At 57.6% G+C, this 19,066-nt stretch overlaps 1 protein-coding gene across 5 annotated transcripts in view; it reads left to right on the forward strand.

Annotated features, from left to right (window-relative positions):
• The window catches only part of CDH23 (cadherin related 23), a 395,682-nt gene that overhangs the window by 282,047 nt on the left and 94,569 nt on the right, over positions 1-19,066 (forward strand). For all 5 annotated transcript variants that reach the window (XM_046026731.1, XM_046026733.1, XM_046026732.1 and 2 more), the window contains 7 exons: positions 958-1,065; positions 7,088-7,277; positions 7,616-7,761; positions 10,090-10,309; positions 11,710-11,862; positions 13,858-13,971; positions 16,778-16,926. In XM_046026731.1, the coding sequence (XP_045882687.1) occupies positions 958-1,065; positions 7,088-7,277; positions 7,616-7,761; positions 10,090-10,309; positions 11,710-11,862; positions 13,858-13,971; positions 16,778-16,926 (1,080 nt within the window). The remainder of the gene's footprint in view (positions 1-957; positions 1,066-7,087; positions 7,278-7,615; positions 7,762-10,089; positions 10,310-11,709; positions 11,863-13,857; positions 13,972-16,777; positions 16,927-19,066) is intronic.

The following is a 19,066-nucleotide window of genomic DNA, read 5'->3' on the forward strand; positions in this document are numbered from 1 at the left end:
CTTCCCCTGTCCCTAAAAGACCAGCTGGGCAAGTGGGAGCTCGGGGCTCCTACAAGGAGCAGTATTTCTGCCAGAAATGGGGGCTCCGAACAGAAAGCAGGGTCCCTATCCCTGGTGCTGAGAAACAATGCCTAGTCTTCCCTACCATGAGTAAGTAGGACCCATCAAGGCCCAGAACCCCCAGCCAAGGCCTTGCTGTCCCACCAAGGTGCCTCAGGTATAGGAAGCTAGAGAAAGGACATCTGAGGGTCCCGACTGAGCTCTGTGCTACAGAGGAGACAGGGGGCCCAGGGGTGTGGGCAGTAAGAGGCAGGAAGCCCCCTATGGGAGAGGAAGTGGGAAAACCCACTGACAGGTCCCTCTAGCCACCTCCCCTCCTTCATCCTGCTTGCTCTCTTGGGAACCATCCCTGACCTCTCTGCCTGGCCCTCACCCTACCCACAGCAGCTGTGCCCCATCCTTGCCCGGCCAGAGGGGTGGGGGTCAGTATTGCTTGGTCAGGGACTTGGCAGAAAAATCCCCAGAACCCCACTCCATCCTGGGAGGCCCCTACTAATAGGATTCTGAGCCCTATAAATAATTCACCTGAGTGGCAGGTGAGCAGGGAAATTGCTTGGCTCATAGCGGACACTGAATCTCAACCCCAACCCTGTCCATCCCCTTCCGCCAAGCCTGGGATGGGTGAGAGAGGTCCCCAGTTACAGGAAGAATTTCAGGGGTCATTGCATTCATCATGCTTCCTGATGGGACAGCACCTGAACTCTCTCCTCCTGGGGGGGACCTGGCTCCCTCCTGTGCGAGAAAGCCCAGGCGCTGCCCCGAGGCCCCCAAAGTAGATGGAGCCCATGGATTTCCTGCTGAGATGCCCCATAGACCCCTGAGTATGACCTGTCCTGGGCCCCATCCCCGCACAGCTCAGCCGGGTGCCTCCCTCTCTGCCCCGCGTGGCCCCTGCAGGTGAACATCACCCTCCTGGACATCAACGACAACCACCCCACCTGGAAGGATGCCCCCTACTACATCAACCTGGTGGAGATGACCCCTCCAGACTCTGACGTGACCACGGTAAGTGGTGGTGGGATGGCAGAATGCCAGGCAGCCTTTCTCAGGGCGTCTGCCATGCCGGCCCATGAAGGACCGACAGGCTTCCTGCTTCCCTCTGAGCCAGCCCACGGAGCAGACCTCCGGAAGCTCCCTTGCATGGCAGAAGGTAGTCAGAGGCTGTGGGAAAGCCCTTGCCCCGCCCTCAGAGGCAGTGGGCTGCTGCGGGCTTTGTCAAAGGGAGTACAGACTGCCCAGGGACAGGGCCCAGGGAGCTAGAGCTGGTTCAGCTAGTCACCACACTTGCCGAGACCCCGGGACTCGGTCTGTGCCCACAGGAGAGCCCCCGCCCTCCCCTAGCAAGGCGCCAGCCACCTCCTCAAGTCACACAACATAGGTTCTGTCCCCCCTACTTTTCCTTCCCCACTTCTGTTCCCCACAGGCAGGCCCCAGTGGGGTGTTTGAAGTTCGCCCAGGGTTTTCTGGCCTGGAATATTCCAGGTTGGCCCAGGCCCCTGGATGTGTGGCGTGCAGGGATAGGACTTGGGGTGTGGAGCAAGGGAGATGTGGCCAAAGTCTCAGGAGTCTGGATGGGAGCCAGCATTCTGGGGAAGATGAGGAAAGCCAGGGCTGGACACCCCACTTGATCGGCTCTGGGGTTCGCATCTGTGAGGTGGTCTGTTCCCCATTTGGCTTCATTTGAGGTGGTTTATCCCCAGGGTCCAGCCCATAGCCACTCAGCCAGCCGAGACAGGCATGAACCTCGGAGTTGGTGGTAACCCGCTGTATCGAATGCCGGCACTGTGCCGGGCGCTGCCCTAGGCCTTCCCCTGAATTCTCTCTCACCCTCGTGATGACCTCACGGGGCAGGTGTATTCATGACTACTGTCGTACTACAGAGGAAACTGAGTCTTGGAGTTCAAGGGGTCTGGCCAAGGTCCCAGAGCTAGTCAAAGGTTGTGTCAGGACGTGAGCCCAGGTCTGTCTGACTTGGAAACTGCCTGGCCCAGCCCTCCATCTCTGCTGGCCCAGGGTGCCCTGGCAGGAGGCTCGGGTCCTGAGAGAGTATGGGTGGGCTGGGAGAAGGGAGGGAAAACTTCACATCCAGCTCCACAGGAAGGCTGCCCCGCTCTGGCGAGGCCTAGCCTCCCCATCCGGACCCCTCACCAACCACAGCCAACTGGGACAGAGTCTAAAAGGGGAGGATGTCAGCCTCGCAGGAAGCTTCTTGTCCTCCTTTCCCTCTCTGAATGACTCTCAGCTGGTGGTTGGGTCCCTCTTCCAGAGATTCCAATAGGGCCTGGGTCAGGGATCTGGAATCGGGGTTTTTGCCGGCCCCGTGGGAGGGTTCTTGGAAACCACTACCTTGGGCCAGTTCCTTAGCTCTCTCTGGGGATTGAGATGGTGTGGGTGCTCTCTGCTGCCATCTCGTGGGCACTTGGGCTTCAGCCAACAACTCCAGCCTGGGACCCCAAAAGAGCTTACCTCGGAACACCTCTCCGGTCATCTCCTACCTTTGCTTTATGTCTCTGCAAAAATCCTTCCAAGGGAACTGAGGGGCAGGTGAGACAGGTGTCCCTGGGAGAAAGTGGCTGCATGGGCCACCAGCCTGGGGAGGCCATTGTTGAAGAATCCACCTGCCAAAGGGGTTTGCTGGACTGGAACTGCACTTGGCCTTGGGCATTTTCCAGCACCTGGTCCCGCGTGACCCTCTCCAGGTCTCCAGCCTTCCTCACAGCTTTCTGAGCCATTAGCAGGTGGGGACAATGGGCTGGAGGCCCACTACCCAGGGCCGCGTCACTCTTCAGCAAACTCAGGAGACCTTCTTTGGGCACCTGCTGTGTGCCAGGCCCCGTGTTCACCAAGCTCGGAAGTACAGAGAGCAGCAAGGCTCCCCTCCATTTCCAGGGAGCTTCCTGTCACTTTTCTGCTGGAACCCGCCACTGGTTCCCATCTCACCCTGTGTTAAAGCCACAGTTCTTACGGGGTGGACCTGCCCCTGCTTTACCTCTGGGGAGATGGACGTGTGAACCCACCACTCAGTAAGGGCTTAGCATGGCCATTCCTCCCCTGGTGTGGGGCAGCTACAGGGTGGGAAACCCCAAGTGTTTGTGTCTGAGACCTGAAAACAAAATGTCATGACTCAGGTTCAAACAGAAAATGACCAAGTCAAAATTAGAGCCTATTATAATAAACATCTATCAAATATATTATGACGATTATGTTTTGAAAAAATTCCATTGCATTTAAGGACCAGTTGTAGGTTAGATCTTCTAGAATTCTTAAGAATTTTCAGAATTCTCTGGAATTCCCAGGTAGGTGTGAATGGTGGCCAGGAAACTAGAAATTGAGAAGCCCGTACATTAGTCCAATTTGTCATGGCAAAATAATTTCAAAAGGAATAGTCATAAAGTCTGGTTAAATTTTATGGTTTGTGGGCATGCTGTAATACCATTGGGGGCTCCGTGAGGCCTTCTAAGGCCACACAGTGGCCCTGGGTAAGGTAAGGGCTGTGGCTGAGATGGAGAAAGGGAGTTGGAGGGCTGCTGACCCAGAGGTGATACCAAGGAGGAGGTCATGTTTGCATAGGGGCTGCCCCCCTCCTGATACCTGTCCCACCACTCTTCCCACACTCAGTGCCCCAACCATACACGCTGGCCTCTCAGCCTCCCAAACCCAATAAACTCTTCCTCCCCTCAGAGCCTCTGTGCAAGCCCTTCCCTCCCCCACACCCAGCAGAGCATTCCTCTCCCTCTGTCCCCCACCCCTGCTTTTCTCAGGGCTGCCTCTTTCTCCTCTACCTGCCCCAGCCTAAAATGCTGCTTCCTCAGAGAAGCCCTCCCTGACCACCCTGCCTAATGGGGCTCTGTCTGCTCTCTTCACTGTTTCTTCGGGAGCCGATCCCACATCTGTGTTTTATTTCTTTATTAGGTTGCTAGCCCATTCAGAGGCAGTGTAGCTTAGTGATTAAGCGGGCAGCCTCTGGGCCCAAAATGTCTATGGTCTAATCCCAGCCATGTTCCTTTCCAGCTCTGTGACCTTTGCCAAGTTACCACACCTTTCTGTGCTCTGATTTTTTTTTTTTTAAGATTTTATTTATTTGACACAGAGAGCGAGCGAGAGAGGGAACACAAGCAGGGGGAATGGGAGAGAGAGAAGCAGGCTCTCTGCTGAGGAGGGAGCCCTATGCAGGGCTGGATCCCAGGATCCTGGGATCATGACCTGAGCCCAAGGCAGATGCATAATGACTGAGCCACCCAGGCACCCCGTGCACCAATTTTCTTATCTAGAAAATGGGGCTGGTAGGGGTCCCCACCTGATAGCGTTGTAGTCCCTACTTAATGAGCCACACGGTGAGTGGTAAATTCATGATAGCTGTTGTCACCACGCTTCCCATGCTGGAATCCTATCCATCTTGTCTGCTGTTGAACCCCAGTGCCTAGCGCGGTGCCAGGTGCGTTGTAAGAATTCAAACATTGGCAGATGGTAGTCACTGGGGGACTTTGTTCATCTTTCTTCCTTGCTTCACCTGCCCCCGAGCTCTGCCAGGTCCGGTCGGGTCTTCCTCGTCAGAGGGAGACCAGGGGTGTGTGCCCCACAGCTCTCCCAAATGCCAGTGACTGCTGAGAGCTGTGTGCAGACAAGCCTGTGCCTGCATCCCGGGGCACAGCGAGCTGTCCCGGCATGTGCGTCCGCATGCACCCACCCTGCCGTGAGCTTGAGCTTGCGGCTTGGCCCTTTTCCCTTGCAAGCGAGGTTTTGGCCCAACCCTCCCCCGGGCTCCCGCAGGCTCCTTCAAGGACTTGGCTGATGGGCATTGATTTAGAGCCTTTCAAAGCCCTCCAGCAAAATAAGAGAGGGGTGAGGGAGAAAATTATTCCCCGTCAGGCCAGGAGAAAAACGACAGTGTGACACAGGAAATGAAGAGGGAAAGTGGTGAGACTCTACACAGTTGCCTGGCGGGAAGCCTGCAGGAGGGGAGCCGCAGCCAGCCCCCCTCTCCTGTGCCCCCACCCCACCAGGGAGTGGGCTGAGAGGCAGAAGCCAGCGCCCAGCCCCCACTTAGGGTCCTTTGGAAGCAGCTACCCAGGCACCCTGGGGCACTCACACCAGGGACAGCAAGAGACAAGGAGAAGCCCCCAACTCTCCGCCATGTAAAATTATCTCTGCACATTCAACAACAAGCTGCTAGCCTAGAACAGTTCATTTAATTGCTCTGTACCTCAGTTTCCCCATCTGGAAAAATTGGACTAAAAACCCTCCTCCTCTAGAGAGAAGCACGGTGGAAATACAAGCTTTGCTGTTCTCCTTTGTCAGTGAAATGACTTGCCTGGTTGAAGTGACACCTGGCATGCCTAAGGGCCCCGCCTCCTGTTGTCAACACAGGGGTCCCCTTTGCAGAGGCTGGGGAAACTAAGGTGACCTGCTCCATAGCACAGCGGAGGCCCCTCAGGCCTTCCCCCCACCCCTGCCCCCTGGTGAAGCCAGGTGTACGCACTGCCCTCCCACCTCTCTGAAGCAGAAGGAGGCCCTACGGGGCTCAGGGTTCAGCGCCAGCACGGGCCCCTCTCTCTGGCCACTCCGGATCTGGGGGCTAGATGGGGGCCCTCGGCCAGGGCAGCCCATCTGTCTGTTCTGGTCTGCTGACCCCAGAGACACCTCCGGCTGGGGACTAAGCCAGAGGAGGGACAGATTCTGCTGCCAAAGCACAAAAGTCCCCACATCAAGTAAGATGAAGGAGCTGACAAGGCCAGGCTGTCATCACCGAGCATCCTGGAGTTAAGAATGACACTGTCCTGATGCAGCCCTGGGGACTGCGGTCACCGCCCCCCTCCCATTGATCTTGTCCCCCTCTGGTGCCACAGTGACCTCTGCCACACAGGGCAAAGGATGAGCTTGGGGGAGGGCCCTGCTGCTGTCCTGGAACACTGGGAGGCCTCCAGGGTGGAAGCTGGGTCAGCCTCCAGGCTGGTGCTGTATGACCTTGAGCCTGGCCCGTGTCCCCTGCTGAGTTCTGCTCCCCCCTTGGGGGAGATAGATGCTAGGGAGGTTTTCTCCAAAGCAGGAGATTGGCAGGCATGGAAACGGGGAGAGAATGGGTTCTGGGGGTTGCCCTGGGTTAGGAGGGCACTCAGGTTGATCCCTTCATGGGGTGAGGCTTACAAGTGGGGAACAAAGTCGGGGGGCCTGGACAGTTGAAGCACCCGGGTGCCTTTCTCAGGCAGCGAGGCTCAGCCTCCTCTCTCCTCCAGCCTCCCCCAGCCCACAACAGCCCCAATTTGCTGGGACTCACCCTCTAAACCTGGTGGCTTGTCCATGGCTCCCTTCCCCCGCCCTGTCATTCCTGGTGTCACAGAAGCCTAATTCTTTTCAAATTGCCTCACAGAAAGTCCAAAGGAAAGCAGTTCCCCAAATTCAGGGTTTCAGATTCTTCCCAAAGCTTGACCAAAGGTTCAGCCTCTTCAGCCCTTTCCAGCCTCCTGAAGAATTCCTAGTCCCCAAAGAATTCCATGATCACGGACCTACTGGGCATCCCCTGCTCCCCCAAAAACCCATGAACGTGTTGCCCCACACATCTGGAAAGCAGTGACACAAAGATGTGCAAGCAGCGTGGCCTGCTTACTGCTAGTGGGGGCTCTGGAGGGACGCAGGGTCACTTCGGGCTGAGAGACCTGGGGAGCCTCGCTGAGCCTCCTGTGTGAAGTGGGCATAATTGAAGATCTCCTCCTAGGGCTGTCCCCACGGTACTTGTACTTGCCGAGGGCCGGGCATGCACGGGGGTACGGAGAGCTTCCCATAGATTGGTGTGTGCCAGCTGTTGCTTCCAGACACAGAAGGCTGAGGCTTAAGTGGGGAAAGGGACTGGTCTAAGGGTAAAACTGCGTGGCCAAGGAGCTCAAGACTTCTACTGCTGACCCATCTCATGAACTTCCTGCCTCCCATCCCCCATTAGAGCCCCTGTGGGGCTGGGAGGGACAGGAGTGTGGGCTCAGGGACACCCTCCGCAGCTGGGCTCAGTGGAGGCTGGGCTCCCCCCCCCCGGCAGGTGGTGGCCGTGGACCCGGACCTGGGGGAGAACGGCACCCTGGTGTACAGCGTCCAGCCGCCCAACAAGTTCTACAGCCTCAACAGCAGCACCGGCAAGATCCGCACCACCCACGTCGTGCTGGATCGGGAGAACCCCAACCCCGACGAGGCGGAGCTGATGCGCAGGATAATCGTCTCTGTCACTGACTGTATGTGTCCCTCGCGGCCCCACACACCTCGGCGGGGGCCCCTGACTCTCAGCGTCCTGGAGGCCTCTCCTGATGACCTGTCCTTCCTGGGTCCCGAGGCCTGGGTACAGGAGGGCTGTGTCATGATCACTAAGAATGGGGTGACCCCCTCTTGTCCACTGTGAGCCCCGAAAGTACCCTCAGGGGGTGGAGGTGGCAGGGGGGCGTTCAAGGCCCAGGCTACTCCCTGGAGGGTCCGCTGGGAGGGAGATGTCACTGAGCCTGCCTCCCTCTCCCCACTCTCCCTTTCTTCCTGTCCCTGCTCCTGCACGCCTGTCTCTCTCTCCCTGCACTCCCAGGTGGCAGGCCCCCTCTGAGAGCCACCAGCAGTGCCACAGTGTTTGTGAACCTCTTGGACCTCAACGACAATGACCCCACTTTTCAGAACCTGCCTTCCGTGGCTGAGGTGCTCGAAGGCACTCCGGCGGGGGTCTCTGTCTACCAGGTGAGTTTCCCTTTCCTGGCCTGAGCTCCTGATCTGTCTCCCTCACCTTGTCTCACCCAGCCAACAGGCGGGCAGAGGAGGCCCTGGGCACCTGGCCTCATGCTGAACACTTTGCAGGGGTGGGGCAGGGGAAGGCAGCCGAGACCATCGGACAGGTCACAGTCTGGGCCAGGCTTGGAGAGTCGGTGCTCTGAGAGAGGTAATGGAAGGCTTCCTGGAGGAGGAGGGGCTTGAGCTGGGTCTTAAAGGACAAGGGGATTTAGAGAGGTGGAGGGAAAGCACCAAGGGAGATGACAGAATTCTGGGAAGGCAAGTCAAGCAGGTCCTGATTATGGAGGTCTGGCCCAAGGCCCTCAACACTACAAGTGATCGCTGGTTCTAGATCGTAGAGATCTAGGCACCCTGCCTCCACGGGCAGGCCACTCTTCCATCAGCTCCAAAGCAGCTCCACACAGTGGGGGGTACCCTCCCCACTTGGCCGGAGGCTTCAAGAGACTTGTGGTCAAGAAGAGGTAGGGCCTGATTTTGAACCTGGCCCTCTGCCTCCTGCTCCATCACCCTCTGTCAAGGAGGCCCTGAAGAGTCTCATTCTGGAAGGATGATGCCTGTTTAGAAACACCGGAAGGCCCTCATGATTAAGAGCATGGGCGTCTCATGATTAAAGCATGGGCTTTGGAGTGCACCCAGTATGGGTGTGGATCTCAACTTCTCCCCACTTGTGTGCTGTGTGACCTAGAGCAAATAACTTAACCTCACTGGGCCTCAGTTTTCTCACCTGTGAAATGGGGCTCATACTAGTACCTGCCTGGCTGTGCTGTGGGGATTCAGTCAGACACGTGTGTGCTGCAAGGTGGCCCTCAGACTGCAGGAGTTCCCTGGTGGCTGATGGGCTCCTCGTCTGGTGTCGGGCGTGGGGGGTTATATCTGAGACACAGCGGGATCTGGTGGCAAAGGGTTAGCCTGATTCCACTCGAAGAAGACACAGTTTTTTGTCAGGGTGATACAGTGGGTGACCTTGGCGATGCCCTGTAGGCCCGCTGTGCCTCAGTTTCTTCATCTGTGAGAAGAGATTAGTAGTGGTCTTGGAAGGTCCCAGGGAGTATTCTCTCCAGCAGGACATTCTCCCAAATGCCCAGCAGGGGGAGCTACAATCCAGGGAACTGCAGCCAGTCCCTGAGGAGCCCCCTGAAGTAGGAGGGGGCAGGTGGGTGAGAGAGCCCTCCAGCCTGTTCTCCAGGGGCTTGCAGACAGTGCAACTTCTGAGTTCACAGAGGAACTGACTAGCTCAGGCATGAAAAGATGGTTGAAGGAGCTGGAGCAGTTAGCTTGGGAACCATCCTCAGATACAGGAAGAGGGTTCTGACAAGAGCCGTGCATTCCTACCCCCCACTCCACAACCTGGGTGGATCGTGATTTCTGTTGGATTCCTGGAATTTCTCCAGGAATTAGAGCTGTATGCAGATAAATTAGAAGTAGTAAGCCCCCCATCCTGGAAAGCATTCAATTTGAGAAGACACCCTCTTGTCCAGTTTGTTCAATGTGAGTTAAGATGGATGATCTTGACATCTTTTAATCTTGAGAATCTGGGCTTAATCCCAGTTATTTACATTTTCTCAAAGGATCTGAATCTTCTTCTGTGATACTTTCCATATATCAGGGTCTTGAATCAGGAGTACTGTCCTCAGGACTAGGGGTGCAGACGGGAACAGTGTAGGGATTTGGGGAATGCTTGCCTACACGTGGCCTCAAACAACGTTTTCAAAATAATACCTCAAGTGACTTAAAAGCCACCCCTTTCCGTCATCTTGTTGTCCAACGAAGCCGGGGAGAGTGCCGTTGGTCGTTTTATGTAGCAGAGCTGCACGTGGTCCCAGGGCTCTTGGAGCTGTCCCCGCTGCTTCCAGCCAGCTGCCAGGAAGCCTGCTAGAACATGACGCAGTTCGGAGCCCCGAGCTGGCCAGCATCCATAGGGGGTGCAGGGGGGCTTGCCAAGGAGGAGAACGGGGTTTTGAAGGGGAAGGCTAGTGCTCGCTTCGGCAGCACATATAATAAAATTGAAGGGGAAGGCTATGGGGAGCTAGACTTTTGTTCCAGAAAGCGCTTTCCCCTCCCTGCCCCCTTGATCCCCTGTGATGTATCGGATCCCTTCAGCTCTGACATGCCGCCCTCTTAGTACCTGGGCAGGTGCTCTGGGAACAGTGGCCTGACGTGCTGAGGGGAGCGGGCGTGTCTGACTAGAGCTGAGTATGGGTCGGGGGAAGGAGGGGACCCTTCTCGGGGTGAAGTCCTCCTGTCCCCACCCCTCCCATGGCCCCTGCTTTCCCTCAGGTGGTGGCCGTCGACCTGGACGAGGGCCTGAACGGGCTGGTGTCGTACCGCATGCAGGTGGCCATGCCCCGCATGGACTTCCTCATCAACAGCAGCAGTGGTGTGGTGGTCACCGCTGCGGAGCTGGACCGCGAGCGCGTCGCCGAGTACCAGCTGCGCGTCGTGGCCAGTGACTCGGGCACGCCCACCAAGAGCTCCACCAGCACACTCACCGTCCGAGGTGAGGGACGGGGGTGCTGCCGACCATGCGGTGGGCGCATGGGGCCTGGAGCCGCGCCGGGAGGGCTGGGGAGACCACGACCCCCACTGTTGTCCCCGTCCAGGTGGACACGGGGCACCTTGCTGATGGGGCACCCGCCTCAACCATGCTATTCGGCAGTCTTTGCCTCCGCCATGTCCAAAATGCCGGCAGAGCCTTGGGTCCCCGCCCCCAGGGCCTGGACCCACCTCCAAGGTCTTGGACTCCTCCTAGCATCTTTGATCCCAGTGAACAACAGAGAGGACTTGCCCTGGGGTGGTCAGTGGGGCCCTCAGGGTTAGCCACAGGCCGGGGAATGTCAAGGCAAAGGCCCCTTATGATCTCTCTTCCATTCTGGTCACCTCTTTAAGTCTTGGAATAAAACAGGGACATTGACACGAGCTGTTGCCAAAGGGGCAGAACTAACCACAGGGAGGTAAAGTAAAGAGAGAGTGTGACGGGCGAGATGTGGCCTGTTCTCTGGTTCCTGCTGGCCCCCGGGGGCTTGGTGCGGGTGCGGGTCCGCTCAGTACAAACCGTCACAGCCTGAGACGTGCCCAGGCGTGCTCTCATCTGTTGGTGGCACACTTGCCTTGTGGGTTCCTGGGGCCGGTCTGGGGACCCGCTTGTGCGGCAGTGGCTGACAGGGAGGTGCTCAGTGCTGTCAGAGGGGATTTTCCTCCAGGCCTCAGCAGAAGCCGGGTCCTCAGATGAGCCCATTATTTCCCCTGGTGTTAACACAATGAGGAGTCAGCATGGGGAGGTGGGAGCATTTCACTGTGAAGACTGTCCCAGCAGCTGAGAAAACAAGTCTTTAAGGGAAATGAGGCTTTTTGGGGTGGGGAAATCCTCAAAGCCAGCTGTTTTCCTAGGACCCCATGACAGACTAGGGGCAGGCCTCCCCAAGACCCCAACCCTGCCACTCACTTGCTATGTGACATGGGACAAGTGACTCAACTGCTCTGAGCTCCTGTCCCTCCTCTGTGTGGTGTGTCTAAGGACACCTGCCCCGTGAGCGTGTTAGGAGGGGCACTTGGGATGGTGTATGGGAAGACTTAGCGCGAGCTCGACATGAGAAGAGAGCTGCGATGTCACCGTCGCAGTCATCACCATCATCACCGCTGTCCTTGTGAGGCACCTACTGGAGGGAGGCCCTGAGGGTTTCTCCTGGCTTGAATGGCAGCAGCAGCAGCAGCACCAAAGCCCCCTGGCGGGGAGCAGGACCATGAGAGGCCAAGGAGCCCTGGTCAGCTCAGCCCTGACCCCAGCAGGCGTGGGGACCCTCGGCTCACCACCGAGACGTGTCAGCTCCCACTGCCTCTGGCGCTGGGCTCTCCGGAGCAGAATGCAGGCCTAGCTCTGTGCGCTGACTCTGCCCGCAGTGCTGGACGTGAACGACGAGACGCCCACCTTCTTCCCGGCCGTGTACAACGTCTCCGTGTCCGAGGACGTGCCGCGGGAGTTCCGGGTGGTCTGGCTGAACTGTACCGACAATGACGTGGGCCTCAACGCCGAGCTCAGCTACTTCATCACAGGTGTGGCCCTGCCTCCTCCCCTTCCAGATGTGTACCCGGCCCCAGGGGGTGGGGAGACGGGGGGCACAGATTGGGCAGGGGCCCCAGTCAGCCGTCCCCACCAGGCTTTAGCTCCTGCTGGAGCCTCCCAGAGGGTTTGCTCTTGGCTTTTCCCAGGGGCTCTGTAGCTGGATCCCTCTGGCCTGGCCCACTGGAAGCCTCCCAAGCCTATTCAGAGACTGGGGGACTTACCCAGGTGCAGTCTTGAGGGAGGGAGAGCCCTTGACTCCTGGGGAGGAGCCTTGCCACCTGACTCCACCCCCACGTCCAGGTGATAAAGCCATGACTGGAACACTGTGATCTTGTTCTTCCCCGGGAACTCTTCTCTCATGAGAATTCCCATCTGCTTAGAGACAAATGGTTTCAATCCTTCTAAATAAAATGGTTTTAGCTCACAGATACAAAGTAGAGAGCTGTGGAGAAATCCAATGAGGCCATGTCCTGGCTCCATAGGAGAAGGGGAGTCATGATCGATTAGTGATGTCTGTCTTGACAGTAGGCTCAGTAGGTGGTGGTAAACATGCCGCGTGTTAGTCATGTCTGGGTTAGAACAGTTGCCCAGCAGGCTGCAGTCCCTGACACGCCTGAGAGGTGCTGGGATGCTGGGGGGCAGGTCTTTGACATTTCTTAGCAGTCCCTCGGCCATATCACTGGCTCAGTCTTCCCTCTCCAGGGCCTGCCTGCAACCACGTTACCTACATTCAGTGCGCAAACCAGTCTCCTGGACTCCTCTGCCCCTAGAGCAAGGGATCCCAGCTTCACAGCTGATCGTTTCTTACAGCAGCCCTCAGACTCTCCTTTCCAGATCTTTCCCTCCTTCCCCTCCCTAAAGAGGCCCAGCACCCTCAGGCCACCCCCTCACCGTCCAGTCCTCAACACTGCTCCAAGAAAGGCTTCGTTATCAAGCCCCCACTGCGTGGACCAGCCACGGTTCAGCACCCAGCACTACTTGTGCCTCAGTTTCTCCCCTGCCCCTAGGAGCCAGATTCTGTTCCATGTGGATGGTGCTTCAGACCATCCACAAGGGGCCCAGGCCTTTTACTCAAGGGCAAACCATGTAAGGAAAAGGGAGCACCTGGCAGCTCCCAGGATGCTTTCCTAGTGCCCTAAAGTGGCCAGTTCCTGCTGACCTGCTGAGAGCCCTCTCAGCTGGGACTCTCAGATTTTAATTTGCTTTTTCCGCAAGGAGCTGTGTGGGGGTCCTGGTCCAAGCTGGCCCAAACCCAGTGCCGCAGCGCCCTCTGCTGCCCAGAACAGCACATCGCCTGCCAGCTGGCCGGGGAAGGGTCTTCATACCTTTCAGATGGAGTCCTTTTCTGTCCACTTTGGAAAGGAGACCCTCCCACTTCCCACCCCGGCCACCTGCCCCTACTCTTTACTCCGTGGAGCCTCCAGGAATCCCCACTCAGAGAGTCCAAGATAAGGGACCTGGAAAAATCTTAGCTGCCCCCAAAGTCCTGGCCACCTATAAAAAAGCCTCAACCCAGGTTAACTGCTCAGACACTGCTATCCGATCGGCAGTTGGCAGAACGGTGAAGGACACAGGCTTAGGAATCAGAATGCCAAGTTGGTGACTGTAACCCAGGGCAACAGGCATAACCTCGCTAATGGACCAATCTCCCTCCCTGTGAAGTGGGCTTGTGATACTACAGACGAGACAAAGAGTGCACATAGAGTGCCTGGTGTGCAGGAGATGCTCAATGAATGTTCAGCCCTTATGATTTCAGGCATTTGGCACCCCCACCTGAGCCCTTGTAGGCCACACCCTCATCAGAGCCCCCTCCCCTCCGCCCCGGCCCCAGCAGAGCCTGTCCTCAGGTAGGGCTGAATACACAGCATGGCCTTTTCCTCCCCGACTACCCCGGCATGTCCTGGCCCAGGAGCAGAGCTGGGTGCCACCACCCTTTCCCTGGCAGGAGGCCTGGCTCCTCACAGAGGCTTCCTTGTCTTTGGCAGGTGGAAACGTTGACGGGAAGTTCAGCGTTGGCTACCGTGATGCCATTGTGAGAACCGTAGTAAGCTTGGACCGGGAGACCACAGCCGCATACACACTTGTCCTGGAGGCCATCGGTACGCCCCAGCCCTACCTGCACACCACAAAAGCATGGGTCTGGGCAGTCTAGTGGGGTGCCCATCTAGGGCCTGCCACACCTGACCCCAGAAGCCAGACCTGAAGCCCAAGACCGTGTACTGACATCCGTGGAGAAAGGGCAGCCAGATGTCCAGGGTATCCCTGAGCCCTGGGGTGGGCAGGAGGCTTAGCCCACAGCGCTACATGCAGGCCGTTCAGATGGTGGGGTGTAGACAGATCACGGCAACCCCAGGCCAAGAGAGGCAGAAGGGGGGAAGGGAGGAGCCCAGAGTATCCAGCAGGAAGGGAGGTGTTAGGGGAAAGGTGTGATCGAGGAAGTCTCCTTAGAGGAAGTGACAGCTGGGAGTGTCTTTGGATTAGTTAGGGGTCTGGGCTGCGAGTTTTTTAAAAGGAACTGAAGCAATTTGGGCTCACAAAACCAGTCCATAGGATGATGGAGCTTTAGGTACCACTGGATTTGGGGCCCAAGTGGGGCCATGAGGCCTCAGTCTCTCCGCAGTGGCTAGCTCGGCCTCCCGTGTGTTGTCCTCATCCCCTGGCTGACCTAGTGGCCAGTGGTTGCTGCATCCCTGGCCTGAATCTTTCCGGGGTCAAGTGCAGCAGCAGGGAGACAGCCCTTGTCCCTTTGCTGGTCTTCCCAGCTGAGCCCCAGAGGAGCTCTGATGAATTAGTTCATCTGCCCCCGTGCCTGTCCCTGAAGCCCTCACCATGGTCTAGGGAGGAGAGATGTGCTAGTTAGACCTGAATTCCTGGCCCATCCCCAGAGCCGAGGCATGGTCAGGCCTGCTCCGAAGCCCAGGCCTCAGAGTCAGGAAGGTAGTGTTCTCAGAGGAACCTTCAGGAGCCGAGTTTGCCTTCGAGAGCAGGTTGGTGCAGCTAGACCGACACCTGTCTGTCCCCACCTCGAAGGCCAAGTCAGGTTTCAGTATGTCGAGAAGCAAGGAGGGCCTTCCAGGCAGAGGAACCAGCCCAGGCAGAGACCTGGCTATGGGAAAGAGCTGCGTGTGTGCATGTGTGGCAGCAGCTGTCTCATGGTGTGATGTACACGGGGAAGAAGGCCACACTCAGGTAGGGCCTGCTTGTAGAGGCCCAGACATTGGGCCAGCAATTTGGTCTCTGGTCTCCAGGCAGTAGGGAACCCATGAGGGCTCTGGATGGGAAGAAGCCTGTGATGAGGCCTGTGTCCCCCCTCATAGGAGCAACCGGTTGGACATCTGCAGTAAGCTGCAAGTGAGAGGGAGTGAGCTTTCTGTGGCTCCCCCTTTCCAGCCAGCAGCCCCTCCCCAGGCCACCCCATACCCAGAAGCATCCACTCGCTGCCTTGCTCTCCTCCCCCGCTCAGGAGACCCTGCATTCCTGCTGTATCAGGCACTGTCTAGCAGGAAAAGAAGGCTCAGGATCAGACCTCTGATGGGGCCTGCTGGCTCATGCTGTCCCCAGCTGCCAAGTAAATAGGACCTCCAGGGCATTGGGAGGCTGGACTTGGAGAGGAACTTAGGAGGGCAACATTGCCTAATTCGGGAGAGGCAACTGTGCCCTAGCATGTGGTCAGCTGGCCTGGGAAGGATGGAATTACTCCTCATCCTCAGCCAGAGCCAGCTACATGTCCCCCTCCCTGGAGTGACCATCCTTGCCTGGACATGGAGCACAGGGCATACGCTCCTCTCCAAGGAGGACAATCTGACAGCCACCCCTGGGGCTGAGCCATGTCCCCAGCCCTGGGAGGGTCCCCCTGGACACCTAAGGCTTAGAAATCAGAAACCTGAGTGCCCGGGGCCCAGAGACCCAATCCTCTACAGGCATGTTTGATCCTGTCCTGTAGGCATGTTTAACCCACCTCGCGTTCCATACAGAACAGTCAGGAACATTTAAAAATCAGGAGATTTTATACAGAAGCCCAGATGTTCAGTTTCTCTGGAGAAATCAGGAGACCTCGTGTCACTGGGCCCACGCACGGCCTGTCCATGGTGGACTGGAAGAGAGCCGAGCTGTCCGTCGGGGTGGGCCCTCCCGTGTCTGCCCCCGCAGGTCTTGCCCATCTGGCCCCCTGAGAGCCGTTGGCCTGTGATCCCCACACCTATGCCTGTCTCCTTGGGCTGCTCTAACACATTACCACAAACTAGGTAGCTTAGGAGAGTAGGGATCTATTTCCTCATGGCTCTGGAGGCCAGAAGTTCAAAATCAAGGTGTCGGCAGGGCTGCATCCCCCTCTCAAGGCTCTAGGGGGGATCCCTTCCTTGACTCCTCCAGCTTCTGGTGGCTTTAAGTCCTCCTGGGCTCATGGCTGCAAAATCCAATCCATGCCTCCGATTTAATGTGACCTTGTCTCCAAATCAAAACTCCCTCTGCCTTCTTTCCTTGAGGACCCTCGTCCCTGGGTCTGTGGCCCACCCAGCCAATCCGGGATATCTCAACTCCACATGCTTAACTTCCTTGCATCTTCAAAGACAGTTTTTCCTGATGAGTTTGCACTCACAAGTGGCTCGGGACCTGACGTGGGTCTCTTTTCTAGGGACCGCCATGGAACCCCTTTGTGCCTCAGTTCCCTCCTCTGTAAAATGGGGCTGATAGTAACAGCGTCAACTTCCACGCTCCTTACAGGGATGGAATGAGCTAGAATAGCGCCTGGGAGAGGTTAGGCATCATTAGTCTTATCCTCTATTTATAAAAGGGAAAGAGCCGCCCCTTACAAAGGCCAGAGTGGGTGGGATGCATGGGACACATGCCCAGGGAGTTTGCCTGTCAGGCAGCTGCTAACGACCCATCCGCCTTCGACTCCCACAGACAATGGCCCTGTAGGTAAGCGGCGCACGGGGACGGCCACCGTGTTCGTCACCATCCTGGATGTGAATGACAACCGGCCCATCTTTCTGCAGAGCAGCTATGAGGCCAGCGTCCCGGAGGACATCCCTGAGGGACACAGCATTGTGCAGGCAGGTGGCCCCCTGGGGGCAGCTGGTGGGCTGGGAGCACACAGGGCTGCACACACGCTCGTGGCATTGTGGCCCTGCCACGTGAAGGGATGGAAACGGGAGGGTCCAGCGGCTGCCCCGGAAGTAGCAAGGCGCCCTCCTCTCTCTCAGGGAGACCAGGCTTTCAGTTTCTGTGGCCTATGACAGTACCCTGGCTCCCCCCAAAACAGAAGGAAGGCCTTGCTTCCCTCCTTTCCCCCAAACCTCCTCCTCTTCCCCCATGCCACCCAGAGGGCCTTTCAGAAAAGCAAGGGGATGGATCTGTCAGTCACATTTTCCCTGCAAGGAGGTAAGGGGAAACAGCCAGGGCCCAGCTAGACCCAGAACAGAGAGGCTTTCATGGGGCCCTTGGCCAAATCTCCCCTCTCGGGAAGTAAACAGGCACAAGAAGAAAGAGCTCCTTTGCCCGCGGAGCTAGAGTAACAGCTCTGAGGCTCTGAGGGAGAAAGGGAAGGATCAGAAAATGGGGCTCGGGTGCCCTCCCCCAGCTTGCCCTGGAGGCCTTCACTGGGGGGGGGGGGGAGCGGAGGAGGCCAGGCCTGAATCACCCTCTTCACCAGCTGTGGAGGCGGAGGCTGAGCCAAACACAGCAAATCTGGGCCTGTCCACGGGGGCAGGCTCCCAGCATCGGGAGGGGCTGGAAGTGTGTCCAGCTCGCTGCGCTGCGTCAGGGCCAGGGGCCTGGCAGGAAATGGGCTGGGAGCGGTGTGCTGACTTCCAGAAGTCCAGAGAATCCAGGAAGCTCCAGGGATTTGCCAGAGGCTGGAGGCCTGTTCCAGAAGGAGGAACGGGAAGGTTCTCTTCCTCTGGGGCTCGGCTGCTCCTCTAGCCTCACACCTGCCCCATTCACCGACAGTCTCCAGAACCAAAGTGGGGACATGCCGGGGTGTGTGGCCAGTGCTGTGAGGCCCCCCTGTCCGTCCCCAGCTTTTCAGTTTTCTTCAGGCAATCCGGGAAGCCTTGCCCCACCCCCACCCTCCACCCCCGGCCTCCAGGAAGAGCACCTAGTGCTGGGCCAGTGACTCTAGGCCCAGTTCATCCTGGGGTGTGTCAGAGAGGCTCTGGGAAGGGAACCAGGACGAGGGTAACAAGCTGGAAGGGGAGAGGGTAACAAACACCCGTGGAACGAGGCCTGCCCCACTTTCTAACCCTGAAGAATTAGTTTCTATTTACACAACACGACACAGCCTGAAATCCTAGAGCCCAGGAGTGAGACAGGGCAGCCCCCATTGTCCCCATGTCTAAGAGAGAAATCAGGCATTAGTGACTTCTTCAAGGCCCTGGAAGTTTCTGGCAGAGGTGGCCTCACTCTTTGTGAAGGTACAGTGGGCCTCACCAGCATGCTTGGAGATGGATCTTCTGTTTAGGGGCATGTGAGAGACAAAGATCCCCCCACAAGACTCCTTAAGCTTTGGGGGTGGGGACACACCCAGCTGGGCCACCCTTCACTCAGGAAATAGAGACGTTGTTCATACTTCTGTGCCTGGAGCTGGTGATGTGAGAGGTTGGAGGTAGTCCCGCTTTCTGCAAAATCCCAGGACCTAGGAAGGAGGAGACACAGACCTGGATCACCCACACTGTTGAGTAGAAGCAATCCCTGCTGTCCCTCTGAGAGATGGGAAGGGTTCCAGGCAGGAGGTGGCTTTCGGCTGGAGAGCAAAGATGGCCTCACAGAGGGGGTGCCTTGTGCAGCGTAAGCCGCAGCCTGGGGAGGGCAGGTTGTTCAGATTGTCTGGAGTCTTGGGTCATGGTGAGGCTGGAAAGATAGTTCAGGGCCAGCTCCCAGAAGGCACTGAACGTCAGACTAGGGAGCTCTGGCTTTCTCTAGCCAGCAGTTGGAAACCAGGGATGGTTCTGGAGCCGGAACCACTGTGAGCAAGGGGCAAAACTGGAGCACAGTCTTGGAGAAGACCCGGCTGGCTGCACCATGAGTCACACACAGCAAGGGGGAGCTGGGGCAGCCCATGGTGGGGCACCAGGTGGCCCTGGCCAGCTGACTCTCTGGAGCAGGAGGTAGGCAACTCAGAACCCCTCTGTCCATTCTCCAAATCTGGGAGTCAGAGTGTCCAGGCAGCCCCGTGGGGAGAATTTGGGGGTTTGG

The sequence above is a fragment of the Meles meles genome, chromosome 13 (genome assembly GCF_922984935.1).
Source record: "Meles meles chromosome 13, mMelMel3.1 paternal haplotype, whole genome shotgun sequence".
In the NCBI taxonomy this organism is placed as follows: domain Eukaryota; kingdom Metazoa; phylum Chordata; class Mammalia; order Carnivora; family Mustelidae; genus Meles; species Meles meles.